General features: G+C 45.5%; 1 protein-coding gene across 1 annotated transcript in view; it reads right to left on the bottom strand.

The window, feature by feature from the left end:
• The window catches only part of LOC143288981 (mitochondrial intermediate peptidase-like), a 37,172-nt gene that overhangs the window by 19,300 nt on the left and 3,364 nt on the right, over positions 1 to 14,508 (bottom strand). The window contains exons 4-12 of the mRNA XM_076597703.1: positions 13,216 to 13,304; positions 9,455 to 9,602; positions 8,407 to 8,525; positions 6,675 to 6,738; positions 5,337 to 5,493; positions 3,933 to 3,981; positions 3,396 to 3,456; positions 1,655 to 1,707; positions 652 to 805 (exon numbers count right to left, since the gene is read on the bottom strand). Of these exons, the coding sequence (XP_076453818.1) occupies positions 652 to 805; positions 1,655 to 1,707; positions 3,396 to 3,456; positions 3,933 to 3,981; positions 5,337 to 5,493; positions 6,675 to 6,738; positions 8,407 to 8,525; positions 9,455 to 9,602; positions 13,216 to 13,304 (894 nt within the window). The remainder of the gene's footprint in view (positions 1 to 651; positions 806 to 1,654; positions 1,708 to 3,395; positions 3,457 to 3,932; positions 3,982 to 5,336; positions 5,494 to 6,674; positions 6,739 to 8,406; positions 8,526 to 9,454; positions 9,603 to 13,215; positions 13,305 to 14,508) is intronic.

Here is a 14,508-nt window from a genome sequence, read left to right on the forward strand (position 1 = left end):
AAAACAAGAAGACTTTACTACACATTTTTTTTTTACCAGGGACAACCCTTTCACTGCAGCGGTCTTCAGTGTATCGTCTCATTCGGAAGACTAGCACCCAGACCACCAAAGAGGAAGAGCAGAAATCCCAGTGAGACTCGAACCTCGGGGACACCTGCTGCCTAGTCGGGGAGGCGTTACTGAGGGCTGCCCACTTTTGTGGGGGATGTTTCGTCCCTTGCAGAGCCAGAAGTAGGTCGTATGTTTTCTTGGGCAGCCCACCACCATGACCAGCTTTTCTGACGGGCGCAATAGCCGAGCGGTTAAAGCGCTGGACTGTCAATCTGAGGGTCCCGGGTTCGAATCACGGTGACGGCGCCTGGTGGGTAAAGGGTGGAGATTTTAACGATCTCCCAGGTCAACATATGTGCAGACCTGCTAGTGTCTGAACCCCCTTCGTGCGCATACGCAAGCAGATCAAACACGCACGTTAAAGATCCTGAAATCCCTGTCAGCGTTCGGTGGGTTATGGAAACAAGAACACACCCAGCATGCACACCCCTGAAAACAGAGTATGGCTGCCTACATAGCTGGGTAAGTTGCAGCCCATGAATGAAGAAGAAGAAGAAGAAGAAGAAGACCACCACCAGGTGGCAGCCGCAGCGTTATTACCAGCTTGATGACGTCGTAGTGCCAGGTCTCGCCGTGCTGCACGTGCTGAGTGTGCAGAGACACGCCGTACAGCGCCCGGAACAGACCGTCCAGCCCCGACATCACCGAGCCCAGCGACAGGTAGGCCATCACCTCACCGCTGGGAACGCTGCACCTGACAGCAACAACAACACAACAACACATGTAAGGACATCACCTCACCGCTGGGAACGCTGCACCTGACAGCAACAACAACACAACAACACATGTAAGGACATCACCTCACCGCTGGGAACACTGCACCTGACAGCAACAACAACACAACAACACATGTAAGGACATCACCTCACCGCTGGGAACACTGCACCTGACAGCAACAACAACACAACAACACATGTAAGGACATCACCTCACCGCTGGGAACGCTGCACCTGACAGCAACAACAACACAACAACACATGTAAGGACATCACCTCACCGCTGGGAACACTGCACCTGACAGCAACAACAACACAACAACACATGTAAGGACATCACCTCACCGCTGGGAACACTGCACCTGACAGCAACAACAACACAACAACACATGTAAGGACATCACCTCACCGCTGGGAACACTGCACCTGACAGCAACAACAACACAACAACAACAGCACCTGATCACACAGCAACACGTTCCCAGTCACTTACACGCACACATACGCGCGTGCGCGCACACACACGCACACACACACAAACACACACACGCACACATACACACACACACGCACACACACACAAACACACATACACACGCACACACACACACACACACACAAAAACACACGCACACACACAAACACACGCACGCACGCACACACACACACACACACACGCACACACACACACACAAACACACATACACACGCACACACACACAAAAACACACGCACACACACAAACACACGCATGCACGCACACACACACGCACACACACACATACACACACAAACACACGCGCACACACACACACTCACACAGATACCTTCTCTGTCGTCCCAAGGCTGAGTAATAAGCCGGATCCCAGGCGTGGACAAACTGCAAAGTGTGGGACAAGAAAAGAATTGCAGTTTTCATGCAGTGTGTGTGTGTGTGTGCCTGTGTGTGTGTGTGTGTGTGTGACTGTGTCTGCATGCATGTGTATGTGCATGTGAATCAGCCACTGTACACATATACAACAAAGCAACAAAAAAACCCAACAACAACAACAACAAAAAATCAACACCTTCCTGTGCGGGTGATTATCAAACCGACTTCTCCATGATGATATCTCTTCAAAGCCATCAGGCGATTCCCACCCATATCACAATGACTAAGAGACTTCCACCTTCCTGACACCAACAGAGATGCCAACCCTCGTCAAGTGTTTGTAGGAACACTCAGGCAATTTGGTACAAACACTCCAAGCCACATCACCAAACGTACATTTTTAGCTTAACTCACTCAGTACGGCCAGTCCTCTCTTCTCCTCTACACAGACCCCTCGGATGTCCAGTGGGTGTCTGAATGACCCAACCTTTAGCTTCCGTCGTCAGAATTGTGGTATTCTTTGTCAACATTCACCTCTTCAGTATAAGAGCCTTCCGCTTGAAATATTTTGATGATGGTAATTGGGGTGAAACGCTGTTAACGTCGTCTCTTTCGCCGTTCGTATGGAGAGAGTTAAACTGACTGGTTCACAAAAAGGAAATTTTCTATCTAAAATTACGGTTAATAACATACTTAACTGTGACCCACTAGTGCAGACTCCGGCAGGGGTCTGACATTCCTGTCCTGTGCAAACTACTATCCGCCTATGCGGAGAAAACGAAAGTAGCTACGGCCGATAACCTCCCGGAAGTAGGTAACCTCCCCTCTGCCACCCTGACAAGCGCCCTCTTTTTCCGGCAGCCATCATGACTCCTGTTCCTGTGCTCTTCATACGGCTAAGTTTTTTTTTCGTATTTTCGGTCTGTCTGTCGATTCTCTGGCGTTCTTGTTTTTTGACAAATTATGTCTCCAACCAGTTCACAAAATTATATAGCTCGATTGCGCTAAAATTAAGGCGCGATCGCAATCGATTTGCTGACACTCTGGGCCCTCTACTCCTGGCCCTCTCAACAACGCCAACCCGCCGCCTCTTCCAAATTCTGTTTCAATGTGAACATGCATGCGATTAGCTGAGCATCATTATGTGAGACCAAGGTCAGTAGTAGTGACTGCCCTGGCCTCGTCATCAATAGTTCTAGAGTGTCTGGGTAATTAACAAATAGTAAAGGGTGGTAACTCTCTCCATTACACAAGGTACACAACTTCAAGTCAGTGATGCTTACGCTACTGATTCAGCTAGCACACAGGTAAATAAAAGTGTCTGGGTTTGTTCCAATGTACCTTTTATTTACCTGTGTGCTAGCTGAATCGGTAGCGTAAGCATCACTGACTTGAAGTTGTGTACCTTGTGTAATGGAGAGAGTTACCACCCTTTACTATTTGTTAATAATATCGTTTCCTGGCCTCATTGTTTGTATAATTTTTTGTCTGGGTAATGTTTTGACAGGAAAGCATGCGGCCATGCTTTGCAAATGAAAATGAACTCATCGGAACAATTCTGACGTTGGCTTAACGTCTGAACAAACTGCGACCGAGTGTAACGAAATAAGGCGAAATCATATCAGTTGGCATCTCTGCTTGAATCTGTTGGTGTTCATTGTGCTGTTTTGTTGGGTTTTTTTTCCTTTAAATCTTACTTTGCTGGTTGGGGCTTGCTCCTGCTTGAGTCGAAGCAATTCTCCCATCTCCTCTTCCACCCTGAAACGCAGCATTCTATCGCATCACATCACATCGCATCGTATTGTGCTGTGCTGTGCTGTGTTGTGCTGTGTCACGTAGTGTTGTCATGTGTGTGTGTGTGTGTGCGTGTGTGTGTGTGTGTGTGTGTGTGTGTGTGTGTGTGTGTGTGTGTGTGTGTGTGTGTGTGTGTGTGGTGTGTAGTGTGGTGTGGTGTGGTGTGTGTGTGTGTGGTGTGGTGTGGTGTGGTGTTTCATAGTGTGGCATTGTGTTTCATGGCATGGCGTTGCATAGTGGGGTATGGTATGGTGTGTGTGTTGTGTATGTATGTAATACTGATGTCGTAAAAGCTGGCTACACACACACACATACAAACTACCCCCATCCCCCAACCCTTCCACACACACACTCATTAACACACACAGACACAGACACACAGACACAGACACACACACAGAGTTTGTGTTGAAATTATGGAATCTCTATCAGAGACTTACCGAGGTTTCAGTTTTTCAGACAGAAGATCAAGGAAAGCCATGACGGAATCTGCGACAAGAACACAGTGATGCAGAACTTCAGTGGACACTGGTGTGTACATGATCTTGAAGTCATGAAAGCTTGCTACACACACATGCCCAAACCCGCCCCTCCCAAACCATACACACAAACACTCGTCCAAAATCACAACTGCAGAAGAGACATCAACTTTCTCCGTATGAATGACAAAAAACAGGTGACGCTTGTAGCGTTTTACAGTCGTTTTTACTCTCTCCATATGAACGGCGAAAGGGACGACGTTAACAGCGTTTCACCCCAATTACCATCATCAAAATATTGCAAGCAGAAGGCTCTTATACTGAAGAGGTGAATGTTGACAAAGAAGAATACCACAATTCTGACGATGGAAGCTAAAGGTTGGGTCATTCAGACACCCACTGGACATCCGAGGGGTCTGTGTAGAGGAGAAGAGAGGACTGGCCGTACTGAGTGAGTTAATCATTGAAATATTATAAACCGAAGGTTCTAAGACCATAGAGGAGGATGAAGGCAAAGACTATCGCATTTCTACTGACAAAAACTGTACACTTGACCATCCAGACATCTGCTCGACATCTGAGGTCTATGGAGGGAAAGAAAAAAGGGAGAAAACTGGTCGTCCCAAGTGAGTTAACTCACTCCGGACAATGGAACACTACAGCGTTCCTGACGTAAGGTAGCGTTCCGGATGACGGAACGCTATTGTGGTTTCGACAATTAAAAATTTGTCCTCGTTTTCCTCATGAGGAAGAATAAAAACCGCAGCTACATCAGGCATTGCAAACATGTCAAGGGTTGAAGTGAAAGTTTCTTTGTGAGGTTTCCATGACAAGACACTCGCTAGCCAGCCGTTGACCTTGGTACCCCACATGACAAGCTAATCTGCATACGTATCGAAAATGGCGTCGCCGGCGATACAAGTGGAAATTTTTGCAGCAAACTAGATCACGACAGCAGCTTTTTACTGCTGCTGAAGTAATTGAAATGCTTCAAACTGAAGGTTTCGACATCAACGAGGATGATGAAGACGTTGAATAAAGTATCTGCAGTGAAGAAAGCTACCAACAAGAAGGTACTGACAGTGACTCAGCTTCTGAGGGCTGTGAAGAGAGGGAGGGGGGTGGGTGTACACACGACATTAGAAGAGGGGTCAGTGAGTCAAGTACAGAGAGTAGCATTCAGTTACCTTGTGTTCTGTATTTTTTGTGATTTTTTTCCCCACCAACCCTAACAAAAGAGTCGTCTGCAGGGGAAAAGCAAGGGTAGAAAACTATTCGTCCTGAGTGAGTTAAACAAAAAGAACACACAGACACGTCCACTCATCCACCCACCCCCCCCACACCCCCCCCCCCACCCATCCATACCAGGCGACTCCATCATGGTGCCGCGGTTGGCGCGGTGGGCGAAGGTTGGGAAGCCAACCAGGTGTGCCAGCTGGTGACGGGCCGACAGCAGAGCGGACAGCAGCTCCTCCTGGTGGGGGTCGGGGTGGAGAAAGATCCTGTGGGCCGCCTCCCGTACCTGTCCACCACACACAGCATCATGCTAGTGTATGTGTGTCTTCCTTCTTCTCTTTAACGTCTATCCACAATAGGAAATTTTCTATCTAAAACGACGTTTAAATAACATACTTACCGTGACCCAACTAGTGCTGACTCCGGCAGAGGTCTGACATTCCTGTCCTGTGCAAACTACTATCCACCTAAGCGGAGAAAACGAAAGTACTACGGCCGATAACCTCCCGGAAGTAGGTAACCTCCCCTTTGTCCCGCTGGCTAGCGCCCTCTTTTTCTCGACACCTGTTCCTGTGCACTTCATACGGCTAAGTTTTTTTTCGCATTTTCTATCTGTCTATCCGTTCTTTGGCGTTTCTGGTTTGTGTCCAATTATGTAGACGAAAATCCACCACCCTCCTGACCCCACCCATGGCTAAAGTCTTCAATATTTCCCCTGTTCCTCCCTCCTCAATTAGTCCAAAAAAGAATATTAACAAAACTGGAGGGACGCTCACTCAGTCTGGCTCCACGACTAAAGCCATTATTGTTGTTAGTAGAGGGTTTAGTAGGTGGTGTCCTAAGTACGCTGAAACAGAACAGGCACCACTGAACACCACCTAAGTGACTCAGCAGCAGTGCAGGGTCTCCTCTGGTGTGTGGCCTCCTGGCGACCTAACACTGATGGTTCCCTGCGGCACTGCCGATGATGGAAATGGTGACAGACGAATCCGGGCGTGGTTGTGTGTGGGTGAATCTAAATGAGCGGAGTGGGAGTAATGCCACTGAAATGGTGCAGATGATGGGGCAGAAAAAAAAGAACAAAATAAAACTAACTAGTCAATCAGAAAATAACAACAAAGAGCCAATGGGGCTTCTAATCAACGTCTGAACTATTTCAAACAAAAGTTGATTCTCATGTGTGTGTGTGTGTGTGTGTAGTGTGTGTATGTGCATGTGTAGTGTGTGTGTGTGTGTGTGTGTAGTGTATGTGTGTGTGTGTGTTTGAGTGTGTGTGTGGTGTGTGTAGAGTGTGTTCAGTGTTTAGTGTGTGTGTGTGGGTGTTTCAAGGTGGTGTGTGGGGGGAACAGGGTGGAGGTTGAGGGTGAGGGAGGGGTAGAGCAGGGGTGTGTGTGTGTGTGTGTGTGTGTGTGTGTGTGTATGGTGTGTATGGTGTGTGTAGCAGTGTCACCCCAATGACTGACTCACCATGTCACTGTAGTGGTCGTTGAAGAGACCCGTCACCATCACGTTGTCCCCCTCCATTCCAAACCTGACAACAACATGTGTTTATACCCCGTCAGTGAATGGATGACCAACACACACACACACACACACACACACACACACACACCAACACACACTCTCTCTCTCTTCCTCCATTCCAAACCTGTCAACATTATGTGTTTATACCCTCTTAGTGAATGGATGAACAACACAGACACACACACACACATACACACTCTCTCTCTCTCTCTCACTCTTCCTCCATTCAAATCTGTCAACAACGCATTAACACATCCCTGTCAGTCTTCAGATGAAAAAAACACACACACACTCTCTACCCCCCGCCCCCCCCCCCCCCCCCCACACACACACACACACACACACACACACACACCAACACACACTCTCTCTCTCTTCCTCCATTCCAAACCTGTCAACATTATGTGTTTATACCCTCTTAGTGAATGGATGAACAACACAGACACACACACACACATACACACTCTCTCTCTCTCTCTCTCTCTTCCTCCATTCAAATCTGTCAACAACGCATTAACACATCCCTGTCAGTCTTCAGATGAAACACACACACACCACCCACACCCACCCACCCCCACACACACTCACACACACACACTCACACATACACACACACTTTTTAGACACCGGATGAAACCCGAATACAAGAGAGTTGTGGCTAGAGACCAGCTGACCAGAGTCACACTTCTTTCAAACCACTATGTTCTACCTCCAAATCTTTTTCACCCCACATTTGTTCTGATAAAGAAATTGAAAAATACTATAACAACAACAACAAACAACAACAACAACAATAACAATAATAATAATAATAATATAAATTATAACCTCTGCATAGGCGGATAGTAGTTTGCACAGGACAGGAATGTCAGACCCCTGCCGGAGTCTGCACTAGTGGGTCACGGTTAAGTATGTGTAATTAAAAATAACAATAACAACAATAATAATGATAAGTCAGTATGACTCGCACTTCACATTCTTTTAAGTTTTGTCTCCAAATCCCTTCACCATTTATCTGACACTAAAAAAAAAAAAAATTATTTTTTTTTTTTTTAATTACAGCATGACTCTCCACTTTAAACTCCAAAACATTTGGTCTCCAAATCATTTCACCACGTTTATTTGTATTTGTATTTCTTTCTATCACAACAGATTTCTCTATGTGAAATTCGGGCTGCTCTCCCCAGGGAGAGCGCGTCGCTATACTACAGCGCCACCCTTTTTTTTTTTTTTTGTACTTTTTCCTGCGTACAGTTTTATTTGTTTTTCCTATCGAAGTGGATTTTTCTACAGAATTTTGCCAGGAGCAACCCTTTTGTTGCCGTGGGTTCTTTTACGTGCGCTAAGTGCATGCTGCACACGGGACCTCGGTTTATCGTCTCATCCGAATGACTATCTGATACCCCCCCCAAAGAAATTCTTTAACTCTCTCCATACGAACGGCAAAAGAGACGACGTTAACAGCGTTTCACCCCAATTACCACCATCAAAATATTACAAGCGGAAGGCTCTTACACTGAAGAGGTGAATGTTGACAAAGAATACCACAATTCTGACGACGGAAGCTAAAGGTTGGGTCATTCAGACACCCACTGGACATCCGAGGGGTCTGTGTAGAGGAGAAGAGAGGACTGGCCGTACTGAGTGAGTTAACCATCAGCAGGAGGTTACTAACACGTGTCTCAGGTTTTCCGGAAGTCTGTCCTTGGTGATGGATATTCCGCGCTGGGTCCCCTGCTGGAAGTAGCTTCCCAGCATCAGGACGCTTTCGTTCAGCTCCACAAACCTTTGTCTCTGAGACAAAAAACAGAGAAAAAAAAAAAAGAAAAAAAAGAATAAACGATCTACGTTCTTTTGTCCTAAGTGAATGCAAAAGAAGAATAATCAAAATATGCTCTTCTGTTCTAAGCGAAAGCAAAACAAGAATAATCAAAGTATGTTCTTGTGTCCTAAGTGAATGCAAAACAAGAATAATCAAAATATGTTCTTGTGTCCTAACTGAATGCAAAACAAGAATAATCAAAACTACGTTCTTCTGTCCTGAGTGAATGCAAAACAAGAATAATCAAAACTACGTTCTTCTGTCCTAACTGAATGCAAAACAAGAATAATCAAACTATGTTCTTGTGTCCTAAGTGAATGCAAAACAAGAATAATCAAACTATGTTCTTGTGTCCTAAGTGAATGCAAAACAAGAATAATCAAAATATGCTCTTCTGTTCTAAGCGAAAGCAAAAAAACACTAAATGAAATATGTTCTTCTGTTTTAAGCGAATGCAAAAAAAGAATAAACGTGCTATGTTCTTCTGTCCTGAGTGAACGCAAAACAAGAATAATCAAAACTACGTTCTTGTGTCCTAAGTGAATGCAAAACAAGAATAATCAAAACATGCTCTTCTGATCTAAGTGAATGCAAAACAAGAATAATCAAAGTATGTTCTTGTGTCCTAAGTGAATGCAAAACAAGAATAATCAAAGTATGTTCTTGTGTCCTAAGTGAATGCAAAACAAGAATAATCAAAATATGCTCTTCTGTTCAAAGCGAAAGCAAAAAAACACTAAATGAGATATGTTCTTCTGTCCTAAGTGAATGCAAAATAAGAATAAATGATCTATGTTCCTCAGTTCCAAGTGAATGGAAAAAAAGAATAAACAATCTATGTTCTTCTGTTCCAGGTGAATGCAAAAACAAGAGACAAAAAAAAGAAAGAAAAAAAGTCTACCTTGCTCTGCTCCAGATGAATACCGCTCTGCTCAAAGTCGAACATGAAGAGCTGGGCCACCCTGTGGTCCACACTGTCTGTGTCCACCACGTCCCCGTGGTTCAAAACTTCCTTCAGGGCACTGTGGATCGCCGTGTTCGTGTTCAGCCTGCGTCACACAACGCTGTATTATTAACGGTGGATGAGAGGATGCCAAACAATGGGTAGGGAGACTTGCGAGCACGCCGCAAGAACTGCCTCCGTGGACCCAAAACATTTAGGGCTTGTCTACCTACAGTGTCAGGTCAGGGGCATAGCCCTTGCTACTGGTACCATGTAACCCAGTACTACCTGCCGCATGTGAAGTCTCCCAATGACGGACCAGGCGGAGGAGGAAACCTTTCCCAACGGCCGTGAAGGCAGAAGAGGATGACCAAAGGGCAGGGGGAGCTCTTATCCTTGCCTGGAAGTCCTCCTAGGAGATGGAACTCCGAAAAAAAAACCTGCACCTGCCGAGGCCGTTCTACACATGGCAATATCTGCACCTGTGGGACTCTGAGCGTTAGTAGGCGAGGGAGTGGGGAAGGGACTGCACAACTCTTCACTAAAAAAAAAAGTCACCTGTGCTGGTCAGGCAACCAGGCTAATGCCAGAAAAAAACAGATAAGCCTGCCTGCCTACTCATCTGTCGGTCCGACGGGAGACTCCATCATCACCTAGAGTGTGAAGCCTGGATTCGGCGGACTGCGCGGAAGAAACCATCACTGGTTCAACAGGCAGAAAGGCGATTCTCAGCAATGCGCCGTGGAGTGCTAAGAGGGCGCAATGTTTTTAAAAGCGAATATGTGAAATGCTTTTATTTGAGAACATATGTTTATTACTCTTGTTTGATCAAGTTATCCGCGTGTGTGTGTGTGTGTGTGTGGGGGGGGGGGGGGTGCGGTGCGGGTGTGTGCTGATTATCTGGTTGTGGTTTTCCGCAATTCATCTTTATTCTTATCTTATCTGTCTATTATAATCAATGTGCAGTATAGTAGGCTATGTTTATAATTATATTCAAATAATGTTTCTTAATTCTTTCTGTTTTTACATTAAGAATACTAGTTATTACCTGCAGTGTGTGGATGTATGTATGAAACGATGTACGTGATATTTTTTTACATTTGTATCTTCGTAATATTTGTTGGGGCTGTTGTTGGCTTTTACAGTTATGGTCCCCATGTTGTTTACTTGTCTATGTTGTGATAATGCACCTGACCAAATTTCTCCAGTTGGAGATAATAAAGTTATTCTTATCTTATCTTATTACACACGCAGAACACTGCCAGCCATCCACTGCATCCTGACCTATCTCCAGTCGTCTTGACTATCTCTCGCCGTCTTGACGATGTCTTGCCACTGGGTCCAGACTGGCTGGGACAAGAGAGTCAGGCTGACAACCTGCGCAAACCCTCCCTCACTTTTAATCCAAAACTAGCGCAAGTCATGATCTCAAAACTAATTTTTGAAGCCACGGACATCTTCGAATCGGAAGGACGAACATCATCACCATCATTATTGATATCATCATTGACACTTATGAAGTGCCTATCTTCAGTCAAAGACCAAGCTCTAAGCACTTTACAAAAACACTCATTAAACCCAGTAATTTGATTGATATGGATACTTCTGCGCCAATGTTCAGTCAGTGATCAAGCTCTAAGCGCTTTACTTACATACAGTCATTTGTACAACAGAGCGCCAACCTAGGTAGAGTAGACTGATAGCTGCCTCTGGGTGCTCATCATACGTCTCCTGTATCATTCAGTCACGCTTCAATCACATGCACACATACTGAAGTATATCTGAGTGGATCTTTTTGGGGCAGAATTTGGGTTTATCTGCCGATACAATGTCTGTGACGGTCTGGATTGTATTGTATTGTATTGTATTGTATTGTACTGAATTTCTCTTTTTGTTATAACAGATTTCTCTGTGTGAAATTCAGGCTGCTCTCCCCAGGGAGAGTGTGTCGCTACACTGAGAGCGCCACCCTTTTTTGGGGGGGGTATTTTTTCCTGTGTGCAGTCATATTTGTTTTTCCTATTGAAGTGGATTTTTCAACAGAATTTTGCCAGGAACAACCCTTTTGTTGCTGTGGGTTCTTTTATGTGCGCTACGTGCATGCTGCACACAGGACCTTGGTTTATCCTCTCATCCAAATGACTAGCGTCCAGACCACCACTCAAGATCTAGTGGAGGGGGAGAAAATATTGGCGGCTGAGCTGTGATTCGAACCAGCACACTCAGATTCTCTAGCTTCCTAGGCGGACGCCTTACATCTAGGCCACCACTCCACTAGATCTTGAGTCTAGGTCTTGCTCTTTCTCCCAATTTTGACTGGAAAATCAAACTGAAACTCTCGTCATTTGGATGAGACGATAAACTGAGGTCCTGTGTACGTCACGCACTCGGAGTACTGAAGAAGAACCCACAGCAACTTCTTCTTCTTCTTCTTCCGCGTTCGTGGGCTGTAACTCCCACGTTCACTCGTATGCACACGAGTGGGCTTTTACGTGTATGACCGTTTTTACCCCGCCATGTAGGCAGCCATACTCCGTTTTCGGGGGTGTGCATGCTGGGTATGTTCTTGTTTCCATAACCCACCGAACGTTGACATGGATTACAGGATCTTTAACGTGCGTATTTGATCTTCTGCTTGCATATACACACGAAGGGGGTTCAGGCACTAGCAGGTCTGCACATATGTTGACCTGGGAGATCGTAAAAATCTCCACCCTTCACCCACCAGACGCCGTCACCGTGATTCGAACCCGGGACCCTCAGATTGACAGTCCAACGCTTTAACCACTCGGCTATTGCGCCCGTCACCCACAGCGACAAAAGGGTTGTCCTCTGCAGAAAAAAATCCACTCTGATAGGTACACATAGGTATATGCATGTACTCACGGGTTATGCTGCTGGTCAAGCAACTACCTAGCAGATGTGGTGTGGTGTACATGGATTTGTCCGAACACAGTGACGCCTCCTCGAGAAACTGAAACTCCTTTCAATGACATCCACTTACACCTGACAATGTTCAAGAAAAGGTGGTTGTCAGGCACCACTGAACACCACCGAAGTGACTCAGCAGAAGTGCAGGGTCTCCTCTGGTGTGTGGCCTCCTGGCGACCTAACATCGATGGTTCCCTGTGGACTGTCGACACTGAACTGCAACAGACGAACCTGGGTGTGGCCGTGTATGGGGGGAATCTAAATGAGCGGCGTGGGAGTAATGCCACTGAAACGGTGCAGATGATGGGGCAGCAAAAAAAAAAAAAAAAGAAGAAAAGGTGGTGGTTGTTTTTTGGGTTTTTTTTTTTTTTTGCTGCCCCACCATCTGCACCGTTTCAGTGGCATTACTCCCATGTCGCTTATTCCGATTCACCCATACACGGCCACACCCGGGTTTGTCTATTACAGCCCCAGTGCCGGCAGTCCACAGGGAACCATCGATGTTAGGTCGCCAGGAGGCCACACACCAGAGGAGACCCTGCACTGCTGCTGAGTCACTTTGGTGGTGTTCGGTGTTGCCTGTTCTGATTTAACGTACTTACGACACCACCTACTAAGCCCCCTACTGACGACAATAACGGCTCAGTCGCGGAGCTGGACTGAGTGAGCGCCTCCCCCCCGGAGTGGAAACCGCCACCACATCCATCCAACGACATTCCCCGATGAGTGCCGGACACTGAAAAGACTCACACCCAAAGCGTGGATGTGTTCCAGAAAAAGTTACTCACTTCTCCACCAGGCTGGATAGCTTGACACAGGTGTCCTCAGCGGCTTCGGCAAACTTGCGATCAGGGTGCGCCACCCGTATGAAGTCAGCCTGTCCGGACACAGCGCTGTTTTCTTACAGACTGTCCTTGGTGAACACACACTTTATTCACACATCACAAACTGTCCTTGGTGAACACACACGTCATTCACACATCACAAACTGTCCTTAGTCAACACACACTTTATTCACACATCACAAACTGTCCTTAGTGAACACACGCTTTATTCACACATCACAAAACTGTCCTTAGTCAACACACACTTTATTCACACATCAAAAACTGTCCTCAGTGAACACGCACTTTATTCACACATCACAAAGTGTCCTTTGTGAACACACACACTTTATTTACACATCACAAAGTGTCCTTTGTGAACACACACTTTATTCACACATCACAAACTGTCCTTAGTGAACACACACTTTATTCACACATCACAAACTGTCCTTAGTCAACACACACTTTATTCACACATCACAAACTGTCCTTAGTCAACACACACTTTATTCACACATCACAAACTGTCCTTAGTCAACACACACTTTATTCACACATCACAAACTGTCCTTAGTCAACACACACTTTATTCACACATCACAAACTGTCCTTAGTCAACACACACTTTATTCTCCTAAGTCAACACACACTTTATTCACACATCACAAACTGTCCTTAGTCAACACACTTTATTCACACATCACAAAAGTGTCCTTAGTCAACACACACTTTATTCACACATCACAAAAGTGTCCTTAGTGAACGCACACTTTATTCACACATCACAAAGTGTCCTTAGTGAACACACACTTTATTCACACATCACAAAGTGTCCTTTGTGAACAAACACTTTATTCACACATCACAAAGTGTCCTTTGTGAACACACACTTTATTCACACATCACAAAGTGTCCTTTGTGAACACACACTTTATTCACACACCACAAAGTGTCCTTTGTGAACACACAGTTTATTCACACACAACGGGTCCTTTGTGAATACACATTTTATTCACACATCACAAAGTGTCTTTTGTGAACACACACTTTATTCACACACACCACAAAGTGTCCTTTGTGAACGCACACTTTATTCACACATCACAAAGTGTCCTTTGTGAACACACACACTTTATTCACACATCACAAAGAGTTGTAGTTGTTGTTTTGTGTGTGTGTTGTGTGTGTGTGTGTTTTCCATAGTTTACGCTGTCACAATTTTGCTCATGTTATTAATATATTTCATTTGTTTTT

The sequence above is a fragment of the Babylonia areolata genome, chromosome 13 (assembly GCF_041734735.1).
Source record: "Babylonia areolata isolate BAREFJ2019XMU chromosome 13, ASM4173473v1, whole genome shotgun sequence".
Lineage (NCBI taxonomy): Eukaryota > Metazoa > Mollusca > Gastropoda > Neogastropoda > Buccinidae > Babylonia > Babylonia areolata.